General features: G+C 40.4%; 2 protein-coding genes across 2 annotated transcripts; both read left to right on the forward strand.

Annotated features, from left to right (window-relative positions):
- The first annotated feature begins 7,308 nt into the window (after positions 1–7,308).
- LOC131900124 (coiled-coil domain-containing protein 1-like) lies at positions 7,309–8,136 on the forward strand. Its single transcript, XM_059251501.1, has one exon. It carries the CDS (start codon positions 7,309–7,311, stop codon positions 8,134–8,136), a length of 828 nt encoding a protein of 275 aa, XP_059107484.1.
- Positions 8,137–18,690: 10,554 nt separating this feature from the next.
- On the forward strand, positions 18,691–19,908 carry LOC131900125 (protein SDA1 homolog). The gene is made up of 2 exons (XM_059251502.1): positions 18,691–19,128; positions 19,618–19,908. Exons 1-2 carry the CDS (start codon positions 18,895–18,897, stop codon positions 19,906–19,908), a joined length of 525 nt encoding a protein of 174 aa, XP_059107485.1. The 5' UTR covers positions 18,691–18,894.
- The last annotated feature ends 2,327 nt before the right edge of the window (positions 19,909–22,235 follow it).

Below are 22,235 nucleotides of genomic sequence, written 5' to 3' on the forward strand. Positions count from 1 at the left end.
TGTCCCTGTGTTATCCAGCCTTGGTCTCAACAATTCTTGCTCAAATAAACCGTCCTCTTTCTCGCCAATTGGACTCCCAGAGCTCCACCAGGGACCTAGCCGTGGATCTCTGCATCCAGTCCCTCAGTCATTGGATGGGGTTTCTAGCATGACAATTAGGGTGTTTGGCTATCCTATCACCAGAATAGGTCAGTTCGGGCTGTCTCTCGACCATTGCCAGAAGACACAGGGATCGCCCAATGACTAAGAAATGGATGAGATCTACATGAACAGCCTGGATGTGATTGGGGGTAATGAAGGGCGAGGGTCGAGGGAAAGACAGCTTGGGGGAGCGGGAGATCCCAGCTGGATCAAGAATAGAGAGGGAGAACAAGTATTTCTTTTCTAGTGATATTGATAATTAGGAAGTTATGACACCACACATTGACAAGGGGAAGAGAATGAAAAGTTCAGACACTGAGGATAATGAGTAAATATCATGACATTCATGGGACTGTCTATTAACTCTCATGCATAGTCATTGCAGTGCACATGACTTAGAGTGATTGGCACAAGGACACCAAGCAGGTCACTGTGTTGTCCTAATACAGTAGTTATCTCTTTTGTCGTTCTGTTTCCTGGTCCATGTTGCTCAAACCCTACAGAAATAAAAATTAGGTCATATAGCCGAGTAAGAAGAAGTATTGCCACTTAAGGCTGTGGTTCTCAACCTGTGGTTCATGACCGTTTTCGTAGAATGTCTCTTTCACAGGGGTCACCTAAGATCATCAGAAAATAGTAACATCTAGCAGTATGTAACCTGGCCAGCTGGGAGGAATCTTCCAGGTCACTATCCCTTGGGTTTGTTTTGATTTGTTTTCATGTCCTATGACCAAATTGTGTGAAGTCTTCGATGGTAGAGACTGACTCTTAAGTTCTGATGGATGACCAAAAGCAATGACAATAGCCTGAATTGACCCAGGAGTCTCTGGGATGCCTATGACCACAACTTGTAGGGTTTCTCTCACACTTGGCACTAGGCTTTTTGTTTGATACCCTATGGATTCTCAGAGCTGCATTATTCCCATACATGGGGCAACTTCAATTTAAACCCTTTTGAACATACATACATAAGGAAGCTTTTAAAATAATAGGTTTCTATGTGACCTTTTCAAGCATTCTTGGAGATAGCTCTCCCTCCTGCTATGCCAACACGTACCCTAGTCCTCCATCCATCCTCTCCCAACTTAAACCTTCCCCATTACTCTTTTGTCCCTTCATATGAACTGTACTCTATCACCCCCTGTTTTAATCTCTTTCTCATCCCATCCCATGGCCTCCATTTATAGATTCATAGCTTCTACAGGTACTCCAAGTTAAACACACAAATCTGAAACTTTGCTGCCAGGATCCACATATGAGAGACAACATACAGCGTTGGTTCTTATTGGGCCTGGCTTACCTATATTTTTTCCATTTTCATCCATTTTCCTGGAAATTTCTTAGTTTCATTTTTATCTACATATCAATAAAATTTCTTTGTATGTAGGTACCACACTTTCAGTATCCACTCATGTGTTGATGGATATTCAGGCTGTTTCCATTTCTTGGATATTGTGAATACAGCAGCCATTAACATTGATGAACAAGTATCTCTGCTGCAGGACATAGAGTCTTTTGGATCTATGCCCAGGAACACTAGAGCTTGTCCATACATTAAATCCCTTTTTAGAAATCCACACTGATTTCCATCATGTCTGCATCATTTTACATACCCACCAACATAGAATAAGGGCTGTTCTTTCCCCCACAGCCTTACCAGCATTTGTTGTCATTTTATTTTTAATCATTTTTAAGCCATTGTAACTGAAGTTAGAAAATTTAAAAAAATTAATTTACATTTCCCTAGAATACTGTTAAGAGCTAAAGCCCAATTTTTGACTCAGTGGATTTTTGATGCTTTGTTTTTGACTTTGTTTATTCTATTTATTAGTTCTCTAACAGATGTCTGCAAATAAATAACACCCACTTAGATAATTAAGAGTCAAAGAGAAAAGTCATAAGGGAAATTATAAAACATTTTAATATACATGAAAACAAAACATTATATATCCAAATGTAGCAATTGTACGTTAAGTGGTGTTTAAATTAATGATCATCACTGCAAGTGCCTATGTTAAAAGATAGACTTCTGCACAATTATTGAAACTTCCATTTTAAGATACTGAAAATATTCAAAGAAAGCTCAAACTAAAGCAAGAATAAGTAAAGTATAATTAATCAAAATATAGTATAAGCATGGACATAGCTTAATCTGAAAAGGATTTGCTTTGCAAAGTCTTAAACTCTCAGTTTTATCCTGAGAACTCACATAAAAAATACCGGATATAGGGCTTCTGCCTGTAATCTAGGGTTCACTGGTCAAGCAGTCTAGCCTATTTACTGGATTGTAGGCAAGTAAGAGACCCTGTCTCAGAAAACTTGCTTGATCTCTGGGATATATATGCATGATCACACATATGGACTGGCAGACACACACACACACACACACACACACACACACACAAACACACACACATTTGCAAATAAATTTTAAAAATCAAGTATCTAAAAACAAAACAAAAATGAATATAACCAAAAAAAACTCTTATTGAAACAATTCATCTATAAATCAATAAGAAGTACAATGAATAAATCAATGAGAGAGATATGGCTAAGGAGAGAAAAGGAGAGAAAAAGAAGAGGGAAAGTGAGAAAGAAAGAGAGAAAACAGGTTATTAGAATTTTTAAAAGAGAAATATCATACTGTTTATACAAAAACTGAAAGATCTGTCATTAACTTTAGGAGGCCGTTTTGTATGTGGTGATACCAACCTATATTCTTTCACTTGAATTTGGTTGTTGGTTATAGCTCATTGCAAATCACAGTGATAATGATTGGTTGGTAGAACTTAGGAAGGCAATAGAGGTCTACGTAAGCAGCAATGGGAGACATTGTGCATCATTATAAATGCTACATTGGCCATTTACCCGTGTAGACATGTTTGGCTATAGATAGATAAAGGGAGAAGTAATGGTTACCAGAGTAGTTCAAAGACACTATGTAAATAAGGTGGAGACTAAATAGGTAGGGTGTAGATCTTTACTGGAATTCTGTAGAACATTATTGGTTGTAGCCTATAGTAAGGAACTTAAATCATTAGGCATATGCCTCTTACACTTTACCACTTTGCTTCTTGGCCCTACTAAGGTGAACCTGGTTTCCTCCATCACATATCCTCAACAAGATTTACTCTGTCACCACAGGACCAAAATAACAGGGCCAAAACCATGGACTGAATCCACAAGTCAAAATAAACCCTCAATACTTATTAAATATTTATCTTGAGCATTGTATTACAGGAATACAAAGCTGACAGACAAACTCCCATACCCCCTGTGATAGAGAACTGTAGACCACAGGAAGTTTGCAAAATAATGCGAAATCAGTGTTTTTGTTTCTTGTCTCCAGTACCCCAACATGGTTAATCACCCCATGGTTTACTTCAGTTAGGGGGCAAAAGAAATATTTCTCATGTTACTAATTTTGTCATTCTTATCTGCTCTCTAAAGAAATTCATATGCATGTCTTGATACCTGAATAGCCTTGGACTATGTCATGCCGGTTGTATGTTCTATATCTACATAGAAACAGCACCTATGGAGATTACCAAACCAGTGTAGAGCTGACCCAAACCAAATGTCATAAATAATCTCAAGCTAAAGTACCCTGACATTGTGTTATATGCTTGCATATGTTGTAGAGTTGGACACAGATGGGCTTTACATTGTCAATTGGAATGGCGTCTGCAATATGCATCATTCTTTTTCACTGTTGAGAGCAGCATAGCTTGAACCCTTTCTTGAACCACTAAGAGAACTGTCTTCTTCAGGATGATACAGTGACTTTTGTGTCTATACAGCAATGTGATTACCATTCCCTAGGTCCATTGTTTTTCGCCCTAGAGACAATGGGCATGAAGCCTCATTTACTTTCTTCACTATGGATATTATGGCATAAGCAGTAGAACAGTGGTTCTCAACCTGTGGCTTGTGACAACCAGAAAACACCTATTTCTAATGGGCTTAGGAACTGATAAATGGCTCAGTAGCAACTTACCCTCATGAAGTAGCAAAGGAAATAATTTTATGGTTGGAGGGGGGAGGCAGCACTACATGAGGCACTGTATTAAAGGATCATAGCATTAGGAAGGTTGAGACCCACTGCACTAGAGTTCAGTGACTCCACATTAATTCCTTTTCCCAGTTTTAATGGAAAGTAGTCTGGTCTTAGAGGACATCCAAGTTGAATAAGGTAGGTTTGTGGTTGTTAGTGACTCCATCACATTTGACTTAATTCCGTTCATCAAATGGAACAAGATAACTAAAACAGCAGTTTAGGTTTAACACTGTATAGCTGTGGCTCTTCACTCCTCTCCCAAACCTGAAACTGATATTTGGTGCTGTACCTTCATAGTCCAGTGTGTAGCAACAACGTGTGTGGATGTGTGGTGGTGGAGAGGTGTGGACCAAACTGGCTTTCCTCACATAGTGTTGCCATCTATGACATTTTAGAATCATCCTCATTCCTATGAGTAAGTCTTTTAATGCACAAAATTTGAATTGGATGTTCCAGCTACCACCTGGCAATTTGATGCCTTCGTGGAAGTGGATCAGTAGGCAAAGGAAAGAATTACTCTCCTGAAGGGACAAAAGGACCTTATGAAAATGCACAATTAGAGTTACTGTCACACAATCAGAAAGGGGAAGAAACCAAGAAATTTCAGAGAGGTTTCAGTACTTTTTTCTTCTTTTTTTTCTTTACATTGTTTTTGTTTTAATTTTATTTCATTTTTTGCAATATAATTTCATTCTATATATCAGCCACGGATTTCCTTTCCTCCCCAAACCTGCCCCCTCCCCTTCATCCCAGCCCACCTCCCATTCCCATCTCCTCCAGGGCAAAAACTCCCCCTTGTATTGAGATCAACCTGGTAGACTCAGTCCAGGCAGGTCCAGTCCCCTCCTCCCAGGTTGAGCCAAGGGTCCCTGCATAAGCCCCAGGTTTCAAACAGCCAACTCATGCACTGAGCACAGGACCCGGTCCCACTGCCTGGATGCCTCCCAAACAGATCAAGCCAATCAACTGTCTCACCTATTCAGAGGGCCTGATCCAGTTGGGGGCCCCTCAGTCATTTGTTCATAGTTCATGTGTTTCCATTTGTTTGGCTATTTGTCCCTGTGCTTTATCCAGCCTTGGTCTCAACAATTCTTGCTCAAATAAACCGTCCTCCTCGCCAATTGGACTCCCGGAGCTTCACCAGGGGCCTAGCCATGGATCTCTGCATCCAGTCCCTCAGTCTGGATGGGGTTTCTAGCATGACAATTAGGGTGTTTGGCCATCCTATCACCAGAATAGGTCAGTTCAGGCTGTCTCTCGACCATTGCCAGAAGACACCTGAACGCTCAATGATGGAGAAATGGATGAGATCTACAAGAACAGCCTGTATGTGAGTGGGGGTAATGAAGGGCCAGGGTTGAGGGAAAGAGAGCTTGGGGGAGCAGGATATCCCAGCTGGACAAAGAACAGAGAGGGAGAACAAGTATTTCGTTTCTTGTGATAATGATAATTAGGAAGTTATGACACCATACATTGACAAGGGGAAGAGAATGAAAAGTTCAAACATTGAGGATAATGACTAAATATGACTTTCATGGGACTGTCTATTAACCCTCATGCATAGTCGTTGCAGTGAACATGACTTAGAGTGATGGGCACAAGGACACCAAGCAGGTCACTGTGTTGTCCTAACACAGTAGTTATCTCTTTTGTCATTCTGTTTCCTGGTCCATGTTGCTCAAACCCTACAGAAATAAAAATTAGGTCATATAGCAGAGTAAGAAGAAATATGACGACTTAAGGCTTGGTTCTCAACCTGTGGGTCATGACCATTTTGGTAGAATGTCTCTTTCACAGGGGTCACCTAAGATCATCAGAAAACACAGATCTTCATATTGAGATTCATAACAGCAGCACAATTACTGTTATGGAGTAGCAACAAAAATATTTTTGTGATTGGGGGATGACCACAATGTGAGAAACTGTATTAGAGGCTCACATAATTAGGAAGGTTGAGAGCCACTGGTTTGAGGTCAATGGGATAGTGGCAGAAGAAAATTATAGGAAAGGAAAACTAAAAGAGAATAATGAAATAGAAATTCTTCGTTTTGTGAGGTAATCCTAGGAAGACTGTCCTTTTCATTTAACACGATTTTCCTCTTTTCTTAATGCATTTATAGGAGGATCAATGTGATTTTGGCAGTGAGAATTAAACACTTTCCAGATCCTGTTTTATTTTTTTTCACTTTCAAATCTTTGTTCTGTAACAACGATAAATTTTCACTAATTGGCTCTTTTCTGTCACTTTTATTTTTACCACTGCTGAAATCTGAGCTATACAATCATGGGGTATTTTTAGTTTTTTAGATTATCATTTTATATGTGTATAGGTGCTTTTTCTTGCATACGTGTCTGTACATACGGTGTGTTAAATGTCCAAGAGGACCAGAAGCACCAGATGCCCTGGAACTGGAGTTACAAATGATTGCTAACCACCATGTCAGTGTTGTGAATCAAACCAGGATCCTCTGGAAGAGCAATTAGTGGTCTTCTGAGCCAAATCTCCTTCCCTTTATACCTGTTATATAACTCTGTCTATATTGGCATAACCCATATAAAATAGAAATCAATGCAGACGAGCTCATTCATATTGATAGGCTATCATTTTACTGACAATGAGAAATTTAAAAGACAGGGTTCCTATCACCTTAAAAAAGTATCCCAAGACAGCAAGGCCTCAGGGGAAAAAGTGTGATTCTGAGCAGTCCCCAGAATGTAAGGACATTTATGGCTGATTGGACACAATACACGTCAATCACTATGTCTCAGCAAATGAGCTTACAGCTCTGGTGACGTGTGAGAGGGACCATTATTACTCTTCAATTCTACGCCCCCTTATACCTGGCTCTCAGTCTTCTTGGTGCTGGCCTCAGCAGGAGGCTCTTCCCTGGTGCTGTCTAGCCCTTCTTTTATAGGTACTCTACAACTACCAGCTCCTTCTGCTCGCTAGTGGAAAACCTTCCCTGCTGTTCTCACTGCCTCCAAGGAGGTACTTGAGGCCAACAGCTTCTCTCTACTTCGTGGTAGTCACCTTAAAAACGCCTCATCCCCACCAACACCTTCAAAGCTCGAAGCTTCATTAAGATCTTCATTGGCAGGAAATTTGTGCCATGTCTGTTGTTGCAGAGCGGGACCTTGGATTACCTGACCAAGAGCAAGAAGGTGGTAGGATGGATCAAGACGCTGGACAAAGTGTCTTGCATGTGCTGCCAATCCATGAGGCTGTTGATGACATCGATGGAACCACAGGATTTCTGCGTTCACAGGCAGTCTCGAGAGCCATTATGGGGGAAGAGCCGGGGCAAGAGGAGATATGGCCCGATACTGAGGAGATCTGCACTCATGTGGAAGAGGTCTGGCCTGATATCAAGGACATCTGGCCTGATGTCGAGGACATCTGCCATAAAGTCGAGGACATCTACCCTGATGATGAAGAAACCTGGCCTGATGTCGAGGACATCTGGCCTCATGTCGACGAAGTCTGGCCTTGTATCAAGGACATCTGGCCTGTTGTAGAGGACGGCTGGCCTGATATCGAGGAAATGTGGCCTGTTGTACACGACATCTGGCCTGATATCGAAGACATCTGGCCTGATGTCGAGGAAGGCTGGCATCGCATTGAGGACATCTGGCCTGATGTCGAGGAAGGCTGGCATCGCATTGAGGAAATCTGGCCTGATATTGAGGACATCTGGCCTGTTCTAGAGGAAGCCTGGCCTGATGTTGAAGAGGACTGGTATGTCTGGAATGGCGACAAGAAGATCGAAGTAGTTCAGGAGGAAGCTGAAGACGACCAGGACTACAATAATGAAGAAGAGGAGGAGGAGGAGGACAATAAAGATGACGACTATGAATATGAGAAGAAAGGAGAAGAGGAGGTTGAGGATCAGGGGAAGGAGATCATCCTGCATGCTGTGAGTTTACCTATGGGGCTTTAGGTCCCTCTAGAGACATTGCATTTTTTTTAATACATCATGCCCTTAACCTGTGTATACATGCTATTAATGACCACATTCTCCTTCACCCAAGACATGACAAGTTCAGTTCTTGCAGGCCCACCTACTCAGGAGAGGGAAAGACCCTCCAAGAGGTCCAGACCCTGCCAAAGGAAGCATAGAATTGGGAGGGTGAGTGCCTAATAGAAGGAACTACCTCTAGGATGGCTGTCGTTTATAACACCTGAAAGGGGATTCCAAGGTATATTACACAGCTCAGAGGAAGCTGAGGAGGACATATTCTAGTAGAGTGAGTCATTGACTAGCACTTCTGTAGTTTATCAGCTGCTGATCTTTGCAACAAAGGGACCAAGGCCACCAAGCATTAGCAAAGTTGCTTATTATTCAGCATCTGTTGGCATTGGTAGCTCATTTGCAGGCCATACACAAGTGTTTGAGTTTCAAGAAGAAAATATGTTCAATTTTTGGTTAAAAATACAGACAGATATAAGGTACACTATTTTCCTAAGATATAAAATGTAGTTCATATCAATGCTTTACAATGATAATTATCTCTTTTTCTTCCTACAGATTAAGGGCAAAGGAAGCCATGCATAACCATAGAATCAATGAATCGGTTCTGTTTGGATTTGAGATCATCTAATATTCATTAACACATGGAAAGTTACCATCAGTGATCCTCATCTAATATTCCTAACCCAAATATATGCACTTAAAACTTCCCAAACTGTTTAAATATTCCTTAAAATAAAAATAAATAGCCGGGCGGTGGTGGCGCACGCCTTTAATCCCAGCACTCGGGAGGCAGAGCCAGGCGGATCTCTGTGAGTTCGAGGCCAGCCTGGGCTACCAAGTGAGTTCCAGGAAAAGGCGCAAAGCTACACAGAGAAACCCTGTCTCGAAAAACCAAAAAAAAAAAAAAATAAATAAAAATAAATAAATATAATTTGAAATGAATAATTGCGAGAGTCTTTTGTCAATAATACAAACTCAAGTTGATTAATGTCCATTTCTTTTTGTATTAGCCTACCAGTCATTGAAGCAGATTACTTTTAACTGTTTTCAGTCTTCCAATTACACTCTCAATAAATTCCATTACTAAGTTTAATCCACTTATGAAAAAGAAAACAGACATGGAGGTCTAGCAAAGTCTGAACTTTATTCACAGAAACTGACAAGTGACCCAGGTTGTCTGCAAGCAAGTTGGGCCACTTGAACACATGGGACAACAACAGTCGCAGCAACACCTGGGAATTGGTGAGCAATGCCAATTCCTTAGCTCCATTCAAGATGTATTTGATAGTAAATTCTCAAAGTGATCTGGCACAGCTTCTGAAGACCTTTAGTTTATCCTTCATGTCAATGTAGTGTGAGAACTGCTGATGTAGAGTACTGCTTCACTGAGATTGGACCAAGGTTATATTACTGAATTGAGACCCAATAAAATAAATTGAATAAAACAATAAATACCTGATGCTGGATACATCTAGGGATGGTACATGGAAATACTACAATTCTAAAAGTTCGAAGACACAGAGAAAGACCTAAGAAGGCAAATATTGGATAGTGTAGTTCAGAAAAATATAGAAAGGAAAAAGCTAATTTCTGGATACATTACAATGTGAATATAAAATTTAAAAATGTAAAGCAATAACTACAAGTACATCATATACAGTAAAGTGAATATGTGTGATGCATTCTTGTGTAGCATGCAGAGAAATTTCTGTGGGAACGAAAATATCTATTTAGGACTACTAGATATATTTTTAAGAAAAAGGAAGTATTTAATTGGATACAAGTACATGGTTGACTTCAACAGCATCATAGTACATCAATACCTTGTTTTATCATGAAACATTATATATAAATACCTGTGCCAAAATACCACACTATACTCCAGAAATATAAGCAACTAAACAATCATTAGAACTTAACTAAAGATAATATAACCTACACCATACATATTATCAGGAATTTGACATATTTATGGCAGGCACATGGCACAGAGACACATTGTAAGCCCTTTGTCACATTCGTATTGAGTGGAGAGTCCAAATAGGCATTTAACTTAATGTCACTGAGGAGATTTCATTGATTATAATTGGTTAGTTTTGGACTTTCTGCTCATATAACTTAATACTTCATTACAAATCTTCTGTGAATTATATTGACGTTCTCTCCACTCTACAGGAAGTATAGCCACAAATCTGTGGTGATATTGTATTTGTTCTCTAACAAATAAACCTTGCCTGGAGATCAGAGGATAAAACCAGTGACCATATTAAATATAGGGGTCAGGTAGTGGTAGCACTCACCTTTAATCCTAGCATTTGGGAGGCAGAGATTCATCTGGATCTCTGATTTCAAGGCCACACTGGGAACAGAGACAGATATGGTGGCACACACCTTTAATTCCAAAACTAGTTCACCCTAAAGTTATGGAGGTCTCTACAGACAGAGAAGAAGTGATAGAGCTGCAAAATATGAAGTGATGTACCTGGGTGGAGAGAGGAAGTAAGATGAGAGGGCACAGAATGGTATATAGGCATGAGTATTCAGGAAGTAGCTCTCTATTGGGCTGAGGATATCCTAGTGGTAAGAACTTGTGGCTGGCTTGTTCTATCCCTCTGATCTCTCAGCTTTCATTCCAATATCTGACTCTGGGTAGTTATTTTTTTTTTTAACTATTAAGACCAATTAGCAATTTGTGTTAAACAAATCTCTTGGCCTCTTCTGAGATTACTTAGGGAACAGAACTTCAGTTTAGAAAATCAAATATTTTTCTCAAGTTTATCTTTTGGTAATTTCATAAACGTATACAATGTCTTTCAATTATATCTACACTCCAGTCTTCACGACCACCTTCTTACAGGGTCCCCAACATGCCTCTTCTAACCTCATATCCTCTGTTTTTATATTCAGCAGAGTCATGATTGTGGAGACATTTACTGAAGCTTGGGAAACCTATCACAAGCCACACCCTACAGAAACCACCTGCCCCTCCCCTAACAGTCATCAACTGCCAATAGCTCTTTAGCTAGAAGTGGGGAACTGATGAGGCCTTTCACAATCCCTGCTGGAATGTCCACTGTCTTAATTCTGTGCATGTCTTAGGAAGGCAACCACAGCTGCTGTGGGTTGATGAATGCAATGGCTTTGTCATGTCTAGAAGACACTATTTTGCAGCAGTCCTCCTATTCTCTACCTCTTACAATCTTTCTGCCCCCTCTTACGTAATATCTTCTGGACCTTGGGTGGGGAGAGAATGGGATATAATTCTCCTATTTAGGGCTGACCACTCCGTAGTCACTGCTTCTCTGAACTTTTTCCTCTTGGGAGTCTCTGCATTATTCTCCATCCAACACAAATGGGAGCTTCTCTGATGCATGGTGAGAATTATACTGATATATGGGTGTAATGATAAATATTTAGAAGGCGATTTGATACGATGCCTATTTAGCATAGTGAGAGCAGTAGGTTTTCCCCTAGGGGCTGTGACTTCCCCAGCCATGGATTCTTGGCCAGACATAAGTCCCTCTGTGAAATGGGTTTTAACTCCAATTACAAAGCCATGGTTTACAACCATAACATTCCTGGCACTTTTGCACCAATGAACTCATCTAGTTAGCTCAGTCATTACAGTGGCCCACAGAATCACAGTTGAGTAAGATTGCTGATAACTTTTTCCCCCTACTAGCCTGCATAGTACCTTCTAGCACTATGTAAGCTGGCCAGCTGGGAGGAATCTTCCAGGTCACTATCCTGTAGCTAAAGTTTTCCTGCCTTGCCCACAGTCAGGGCAAATCTCTTTCACCTGCCAGTCCCACAGCCTCCCCGACCCGACCAAGTAAATACAGAGACTTATATTGGTTACAAACTGTATGGCCGTGGCAGGCTTCTTGCTTACTGTTCTTACTGCTTAAATTAATCCATTTCTATAAATCTATACCTTGCCACATGGCTCGTGGCTTACCGGAATCTTCACAAGCTATTTGTCATCGTTGCGGCTGGCAGTGTCTCTCTGACTCAGCCTTCCACTTCCCAGCTTTATTCTCCTCCTTCCCCCGCCTATACTTCCTGCCTAGCCAACGGCCAATCACTGTTTTATTGATTAATCAGCAACGCATTTGCCATACATCCCACAGCACTATCCCTTGGGTTTGTTTTGATTTGTTTTCATGTCCTATGACCAAATTGTGTGATGTCTTCGATGGTAGAGACTGACTCTTAAGTTCTGATGGATGACCAAAAGCAATGACAATAGCCTGAATTGACCCAGGAGTCTCTGGGATGCCTATGACCACAACTTGTAGGGTTTCTCTCACACTTGGCACTACGCTTTTTGTTTGATACCCTATGGATTCTCAGAGCTGCATTATTCCCATACATGGGGCAACTTCAATTTAAACCCTTTTGAACATACATACATAAGGAAGCTTTTAAAATAATAGGTTTCTATGTGACCTTTTCAAGAATTCTTGGAGATAGCTCTCCCTCCTGCTATGCCAACACGTACCCTAGTCCTCCATCCATCCTCTCCCAACTTAAACCTTCCCCATTACTCTTTTGTCCCTTCATATGAACTGTACTCTATCACCCCCTGTTTTAATCTCTTTCTCATCCCATCCCATGGCCTCCATTTATAGATTCATAGCTTCTACAAGTACTCCAATTTAAACACACAAATCTGAAACTTTGCTGCCAGGATCCACATATGAGAGACAACATACAGCGTTGGTTCTTATTGGGCCTGGCTTACCCATATTTTTTCCATTTTTATCCATTAACCGGGAAATTTCTTAGTTTCATTTTTATCTACAGATCAATAAAATTCTTAGTATGTAGGCACCACATTTTCAATATCCACTCATGTGTTGATGGATATTCAGGCTGTTTCCATTTCTTGGATATTGTGAATAAAGCATCAATTAACATTGATGAGCAAGTATCTCTGTTACAGGACCTAAGTCTTTTGAATCTATGCCCAGGAACACTAGAGCTTGTCCATACATTAAATCTCTTTTTAGAAATCCACACTGATTTCCATCATGTCTGCATCATTTTACATACCCATAACAGAGAATAAGGGCTGTTCTTTCCCCCACAGCCTCACCAGCACTTGTTGTCAACTTATTTTGAATTATTTAAGCCATTTTAACTGAAGTTAGAAAATTAAAAAAAAAATTTTAATTACATTTCCCTGCTTCCTAAGATGTTGAACACATTTTACTATATTCTTAACATTTATATATATATATATATATATATATATATATATATATATATTCCTTTGAGAATTCTGTTAAGAGCTAAAGCCCAATTTTTGATTCAGTGGTTTTTTTGATGCTTTGTTTATATATTTGTTTATTCTATTTATTAATTCTCTAACAGATATCTGCAAATAAATAACACACACTTCGATAATTAAGAGTCAAGGAGAAAATTCAGGAGGGAAACTAGAAAACATTTTAATATACATGAAAACAAAACATGTTATACCTACATATAGCAATTGTACATTAAGTGGTGTTTAAATTAATGATCATCACTGCACAATTATTAAACCTTCCATTTTAAGATACTAAAAATATTTAAAGAAAGCTCAAACTAAAGTAAGAATAAGTAAAGTATAATTAATCAAAATACAGTATAAGCCTGGGCATACAGACCTGGATCTGAAAAGGATTTTCTTTGCAAAGTCTTAGGCTCTCAGTTTGATCCTGAGAACTCACATAAAAAAATACCAGATATACGGCTTCTGCCTGTAATCTCGGGTGCACTAGTCAAGCAGTCTAGTCTATTCACTGGATTGTGGGCAAGTAAGAGATCCTGTCTCAGAAAACTTGCTTGATCTCTGGGATATATATGCATGATCACACATAGGGACTGGCAAACACACACACACACACACACACATACACACACACACACAGAAAAAAACACACAGAAACACACACATACACACACACAGACATTTGCAAATAACTTTTAAAAACCAAGTATCTAAAAACAAAACAAAAATCAATATAACCAAAAAACTATTATTGAAACAATTCATCTATAATTATCAATAAGAAGTAGAATGAATATAGCAATGAGAGAGACATGGCTTAGGATAAAAAGGGAGAGAGAGAGAAGAGGGAAAGTGAGAAAGAAAGAGAGAAAACAGGTTATTAGAATTTTTGAAAGAGAAATATCATACTGATTATACAAAAACTGAAAGATCTGTCATCAAATTTAGGAGGCAGTTTAGTATGTGGTGATACCAACCTATATTCATTCACTTGATTTTGGTTGTTGGTTATAGTTCATTAAAAATCACAGTGATAATGATTGGTTGGTAGAACTTAGGAAGGCAATAGAGGTCTACGTAAGCAGCAATCGGAGACATTGTGCACCATTAAAAATGATACCATTGCGCTATAGTCACAGTGGCCATTTACCCGTGTAGACATGTCTGGCTATAGATAGATAAAGGGAGAAGTAATGGTTACCAGAGTAGTTCAAAGACACTATGTAAATAAGGTGGAGACTAAATAGGTAGGGTGTTGATCTTTACTGGAATTCTGTAGAACATTATTGGTGGTAGCCTAAAGTAAGGAACTTAAATCATTAGGCATATGCCTCTTACACTTTACCACTTTGCTTCTTGGCCCTACTAAGGTGAACCTGGTTTCCTCCATCACATATCCTCAACACAATTTACTCTGTCACCACAGGCCCAAAACAACAGGGCCAAAACCATGGACTGAAACAATAGGTCAAATTAAACCCTCAATCCATATTAAATACTTATCTGGAGCATTTTTTCACAGGAATACAAAGCCGACAGACACACTCCCATACCCCCTGTGATAGAGACCTGTAGAGCACAAGAAGTTTGCAAAACCATGAAAAAACAATGTTATTTGTTTCTTGGCTCCAGTACCCCAGCATGGTTAATCACCCCATGGTTTACTTCAGTTAAGGGGCAAAAGCAGTATTTGTCATGTGACTGCTTTTTTTCATTCCTACCTGCTCTCAAAGGGAATTCATATGTATCTCCTGATGCCTGAATAGCCTTGGACTATGTCATGCCGGTTGTATGTTCTATATCTACATAGAAACAGCACCTATGGAGATTACCAAACCAGTGTAGAGCTGTCCCAAACCAAATGTCATAAATAATCTCGAGCTAAAGTACCCTGACATTGTGTTATATGCTTGCATATATTGTGGAGTTGGACACGGGCGGGCTTTACATTGTCAATTGGAATGGCGTCTGCAATATGCATCATTCTTTTTCACTGTTGAGAGCAGCATAGCTTGAACCCTTTCTTGAACCACTAAGAGAACTGTCTTCTTCAGGATGATACAGTGACTTTTGTGTCTATACAGCAATGTGATTACTATTCCCTAGGTCCACTGTTTTTCCCCCTATAGACAATGGGCATGAAGCCTCATTTACTTTCTTCACTATGGATATTATGGCATAAGCAGTAGAACAGTGGTTCTCAACCTGCGGGTTATGACCATCAGAAAACACCTATTTCTGATGGATTTGGAACTGATAAATGGCTCAGTAGCAATTTACCCTCATGAAGTAGCCAAAGAAATAAATTTATGGTTGGAGGGGGAGGGCAGCACTACATCAGGCACTCTATTAAAGGATCATAGCATTAGGAAGGTTGAGACCCACTGCACAAGGAGGTCAGTGACTCCATATTAATTCCTTTGCCCAGTTTTAATGGAAAGTAGTCTGGCCTTAGAGGACATCCAAGTTGAATAAGGTAGGTTTGTGGTTGTTAGTGACTCCATCACATTTGACTTAATTCCGTTCATCAAATGGAACAAGATAACTAAAACAGCAGTTTAGGTTTAACACTGTAGCTGTGGCTCTTCACTCCGGTCCCAAACTTGAAACTGATATTTGGTGCTGTACCTTCACAGTCCAGTGTGCAGCAACAACGTGTTTTGATGTGTGGTGGTGGTGAGGTGTGGACCAAACTGGCTTTCCTCACACAGTGTTGCCATCTATGACATTTTAGAATCTTCCTCATTCCTATGAGAAAGTCTTTTAAGGCACAAAATTTGAATTGGATGTTCCAGCAACCACCTGGCTATTTTGGTGCCCTCGTGGAAGTGGATCAGTAGGCAAAGGAAAGCATTACTCTCCTGAAGGGACAAAAGGGCCTTATGAAAATGCACAATTAGAGTTACTGTCACACAATCAGAAAGGGGAAGAAACCCGGAGATTTCAGAGAGCTTTTAGTATTTTGTTTCTTTTTTTTTTCTTCATTTTAATTTTTTTAATTTAATTATTTTTTCAATATGATTTAATTCTACATATCAACCACGGATTCCGTTTCCTCCCCCTCTGCCCCCTCTCCTTCATCTCACCCCACCCCCCATTCCCATCTCCCCCAGGGCAAAGACTCCCCCGTGTATTGAGATCAACTTGGTAGACTCAGTCCAGGCAGATCCAGTCCCCTCCTCCCAGGCTGAGCCAAGAGACCCTCAAGAAGCCTCAGGTTTCAAACAACCAACTCATGCACTGAGCACAGGACCCAGTCCCACTGCCTGGATACCTCCCAAACAGATCAAGTCAATCAACTGTCTCACCTATTCAGAGGGCCTGATCCAGTTGGGGGTCCCTCAGCCATTGGTTCATAGTTCATGTGTTTTCATTCCTTTGGCTATTTGTCCCTGTGTTATCCAGCCTTGGTCTCAACAATTCTTGCTCAAATAAACCGTCCTCTTTCTCGCCAATTGGACTCCTGGAGCTCCACCAGGGACCTAGCCGTGGATCTCTGCATCCAGTCCCTCAGTCATTGGATGGGGTTTCTAGCACGACAATTAGGGTGTTTGGCTATCCTATCACCAGAATAGGTCAGTTCGGGCTGTCTCTCGACCATTGCCAGAAGACACGGGGATCGCCCAATGACTAAGAAATGGATGAGATCTACATGAACAGCCTGGATGTGATTGGGGGTAATGAAGGGCGAGGGTCGAGGGAAAGACAGCTTGGGGGAGCGGGAGATCCCAGTTGGATCAAGAACAGAGAGGGAGAACAAGTATTTCATTTCTAGTGATATTGATATTTAGGAAGTTATGACACCACACATTGACAAGGGGAAGAGAATGAAAAGTTCAGACACTGAGGATAATGAGTAAATATCATGACATTCATGGGACTGTCTATTAACCATCATGCATAGTCATTGCAGTGCACATGACTTAGAGTGATTGGCACAAGGACACCAAGCAGGTCACTGTGTTGTCCTAATACAGTAGTTATCTCTTTTGTCATTCTGTTTCCTGGTCCATGTTGCTCAAACCCTACAGAAATAAAAATTAGGTCATATAGCAGAGTAAGAAGAAATATGACCACTTAAGGCTTGGTTCTCAACCTGTGGGTCATGACCATTTTGGTAGAATGTCTCTTTCACAGGGGTCACCTAAGATCATCAGAAAACACAGATATTTATTTTGAGATTCATAACAGCAGCACAATTACTGTTATGGAGTAGCAAAAAAAATATTTTTGTGATTGGGGGATGACCACAATGTGAGAAACTGTATTAGAGGCTCACATAATTAGGAAGGTTGAGAGCCACTGATTTGAGGTCAATGGGATAGTGTTAGAAGAAAATTATAGGAAAGGAAAACTAAAAGATTAATGAAATAGAAATTCTGCGTTTTGTTAGGTAATTCTAGGAAGACTGTCTTTTTCATTTAACATGCTTTTCCTCTTTTTTTGAATGTATTTATGGGAGGATCGATGTGACTTTGGCAGTGAGAATTATACCCAAGTCCTGTTTAATTGTTTTTCACTTTCAACCTTTGTTCTGACTCTAACCATTTCAACTGTTGACTATTTGGCTTTTTCTGTCTCTTTTATTTTTACTACTGCTGAAACCTGAGCTATACAATCACTGGGCTTTAAAGTCTTTTAGATCTTCATTTTATATGTGTATAGGTGCTGTTTCTTGCGTGTATGTTTGTACATCATGTGTGTACAATGTCCAAGGACACCTGAAGACACCAGATGCCCTGAAACTGGAGTTACAAAGGGTTGCTAACCACCATGTCGGTGTTGAGAATTAAACCTGGATTCTGTGGAGGAGCAATTAGTGGTCTTCTGAGCCATCTCTCCTGCCCCTCTATAGCAGTTTTATAACTCTGTCTATACTGGCATAACCCCATGTCAAACAGAAGTCAGTGGAGCCGAGCTCATACATATTGATACACTATCATTTTACTGACAATGTGATATTTAAAAGACAGTGTTCCTATCACCTTAAAAGGTATCCCAAAACAGTAAGGCCTCAGGGAAAAAGGTGTGATTCTGAGCAGTCCCCAGAATGTAAGGACCTTTATGGCTGATTGGACACAATACACGTCAATCACTATGTCTCAGCAAATGAGCTTACAGCTCTGGTGACGTGTGAGAGGGGCCATTATTACTCCTCAAGGCTCTGCCCCCTTATACGTGGCTCTCAGCCTTCTTGGTGCTGGCCTCAGCAGGAGGCTCTTCCCTGGAGCTGTCTAGCCCTTCTATTATAGGTACTCTACAAGTACCAGCTCCGTCTGCTCACTAGTGGAAAACCTTCCCTGCTGTTCTCACTGCCTCCAAGGAGGTACTTGCGGCCAACAGCCTCTCTCTACTTCGTGGTAGTCACCTTAACAACGCCTCATCCCCACCAACACCTTCAAAGCTTGAAGCTTCAGTAAGATCTTCATTGGCAGGAAATTTGTGCCATGTCTGTTGTTGCAGAGCAGGACCTTGGATTACCTGACCAAGAGCAAGAAGGTGGTAGGATGGATCACGACGCTGGACAAAGTGTCTTGCATGTGCTGCCAATCCATGAGGCTGTTGATGACATCGATGGAACCACAGGATTTCTGCGTTCACAGGCAGTCTCGAGAGCCATTATGGGGGAAGAGCCGGGGCAGGAGGAGATATGGCCCGATACTGAGGAGATCTGCACTCATGTGGAAGAGGTCTGGCCTGATATCAAGGACATCTGGCCTGATGTCGAGGACATCTGCCATAAAGCCGAGGACATCTACCCTGATGACGAGGAAACCTGGCCTGATGTCGAGGACATCTGGCCTCATGTCGACGAAGTCTGGCCTTGTATCAAGGACATCTGGCCTGTTGTAGAGGACAGCTGGCCTGATATCGAGGAAGTCTGGCCTGTTGTAGACGACATCTGGCCTGATATCGAGGACATCTGGCCTGATGTTGAGGAAAGCTGGCATCGCGTTGAGGACATCTGGCCTGATATCGAGGACATGTGGCCTGATGTTGAGGAAGGCTGGCATCGCATTGAGGACATCTGGCCTGCTATCGAGGACATCTGGCCTGCTATCGAGGACATCTGGCCTGATGTTGAGGAAAGCTGGCATCGCATTGAGGACATCTGGCCTGATATCGAGGACAACTGGCCTGATGTTGAGGAATGCTGTCATCGCATTGAGTTCATCTGGCCTGATATCGAGGACATCTGGCCTGATATCGAGGACATCTGGCCTGTACTCGAGGAAGCCTGGCCTGATGTTGAAGAGGACAGGTATGTCTGGAATGGCTACAAGAAGAACGAAGTAGTTCAGGAGGAAGCTGAAGACGACCAGAACTACAATAATGAAGAACAGGAGGAGGAGGACAATAAAGATGACGACTATGAATATGAGAAGAAAGGAGAAGAGGAGGTTGAGGATCAGGGGAAGGAGATCATCCTGCACGCTGTGAGTTTACCTATGGGACTTTAGGTCCCTCTAGAGACATTTCATTTTTTCTAATACATCATGCCCCTAACCTGTGTATACATGCTATTAATGACCACATTCTCCTTCACCCAAGACATGACAAGTTCAGTTCTTGCAGGCCCACCTACTCAGGAGAGGGAAAGACCCTCCAAGAGGTCCAGACCCTGCCAAAGGAAGCATAGAATTGGGAGGGTGAGTGCCTAATAGAAGGAGCTACCTCTAGGATGGCTGTCTTTTATAACACCTGAAAGGGGATTCCAAGGTATATTACACAGCTCAGAGGAAGCTGAGGTGACATGTTCTAGTAGAGTGAGTCATTGACTAGCACTTCTGTAGTTTATCAGCTGCTGATCTTTGCAACAAAGGGACCAAGGCCACCAAGCATTAGCAAAGTTGCTTATTATTCAGCATCTTTTGGCATTGGTAGCTCATTTGCAGGCCATACACAAGTGTTTGAGTTTCAAGAAGAAACTATGTTCAATTTTTGGTTAAAAATACAGACAGATATAAGGTACACTATTTTCCTAAGATTTAAAATGTGGTTCATATCAATGTTTTACAATTGTTAATAATCTCTTATTTTTCCTACAGACTAAGGGCAAAGGAAGCCATGGATAACCATAGAATCAATGATTCGGTTCTTTTTGGATTTGAGATCATCTAACATTCATTAACACATGCAAAGGTACCATCAGTGATCCTCATCTAATATTCCTCATCCAAATATATGCACTTAAAACTTCCCAAACTGTTTAAATATTCTTCAATTAAAAATAAATATAATTTGAAATGAATAAATGGGAGAGTCTTTTGTCATTAATACAAACTCAAGTTGATTAATGTCCATTTCTTTTTGTATTAGCCTACCAGTCATTGAAGCAGATTACTTTTAACTGTTTTCAGTCTTCCAGTTACACTCTCAATAAATTTCATTAGTAAGTTTAACCCACTAATGAAAAGAAAAAACAGACATGGAGTTCTAGCAAAGTTTGAACTTTATTAACAGAAACTGACAAGTGACCCAGGTTGTCTGCAAGCAAGTTGGGCCACTTGAACACATGGGATAACAACAGTCACAGCAGCACCTGGGTATTGGTGAGCAATGCCAACTCCTTAGCTCCATTCAAGATGTATTTGATAGTAAATTCTCAAAGTGATCTGGCACAGCTTCTGAAGACCTTTAGTTCATCCTTCATGTCAATGTAGTGTGAGAACTGCTGATGTAGAGTACTGCTTCACTGAGATTGGACCAAGGTTATATTACTGAATTGAGACCCAATAAAATAAATTGAATAAAACAATAAATACCTGATGCTGGATACATCTAGGGATGGTACATGGAAATACTACAATTCTAAAAGTTCGAAGACACAGAGAAAGACCTAAAAAGGCAAATATTGGATAGTGTAGTGCATAAAAATATAGAAAGGAAAAAGCTAATTTCTGGATACATTACAATGTGCATATAAAATTTAAAAATGTAAAGCTATAACTACAAGTAATTATACAGTAAAGTGAATATGTGTGATGCATGCTTATGTAGCATGCAGAGAAATTTCTGTGGGAACGAAAATATCTATTTAGGACTACTAGATACATTTTTAAGAAAAAGGAAGTATTTAATTGGATACAAGTACATGGTTGACTTCAACAGCATCATAGTACATCAATACCTTGTTTTCATCATGAAACATTATATATAAATACCTGTGCCAAAATACCACACTATACTCCACAAATATAAGCAACTAAACAATCATTAGAACTTAACTAAAGATAATATAATCTACATAGCACATATTATCAGGAATTTGACATATTTATGGCAGGCACAAGGCACAGAGACACATTGTAAGTCCTTTGTCACATTCATATTGAGTGGAGAGTCCAAATTGGCATTTAACTTAATGTCACTGAGGAGATTTCATTGATTATAATTGGTTAGTTTTGGAATTTCTGCTCATATAACTTAAGACTTCATTACAAATCTTCTGTGAATTATATTGACGTTCTCTCTACTCTACAGGAAATATAGCCACAAATCTGTGGTGATATTGTATTTGTTCTCTAACAAATAAACCTTGCCTGGAGATCAGAGGATAAAACCAGTGACCATATTAAATATACGGGTCAGATAGTGGTAGCACACACCTTTAATCCTAGCATTTGGGAGGCAGAGATTCATCTGGATCTCTGAGTTCAAGGCCACAGTGGGAACAGAGACAGATATGGTGGTACACACCTTTAATTCCAAAACTAGTTCACCCTAAAGGTATGGAGGTATTTACAGACAGAGAAGAAGTGATAGAGCTGCAAAATATGAAGTGATG

Source organism: Peromyscus eremicus, chromosome X (assembly GCF_949786415.1).
Source record: "Peromyscus eremicus chromosome X, PerEre_H2_v1, whole genome shotgun sequence".
Taxonomy (NCBI): Eukaryota; Metazoa; Chordata; class Mammalia; order Rodentia; family Cricetidae; genus Peromyscus; species Peromyscus eremicus.

What these genes read in the sequence shown, in the direction of transcription:
- LOC131900125 (XM_059251502.1), top strand. Translation starts at nt 18,895, where the DNA reads ATGTCTGTTGTTGCAGAGCAGGACCTTGGATTACCTGACCAAGAGCAA. An exon ending in CTGAGGAGATCTGCACTCAT is followed by an intron (nt 19,129 to 19,617) that starts GTGGAAGAGGTC and finishes CATCGCATTGAG; the next exon opens with TTCATCTGGCCTGATATCGA.
- LOC131900124 (XM_059251501.1), top strand. Translation starts at nt 7,309, where the DNA reads ATGTCTGTTGTTGCAGAGCGGGACCTTGGATTACCTGACCAAGAGCAA.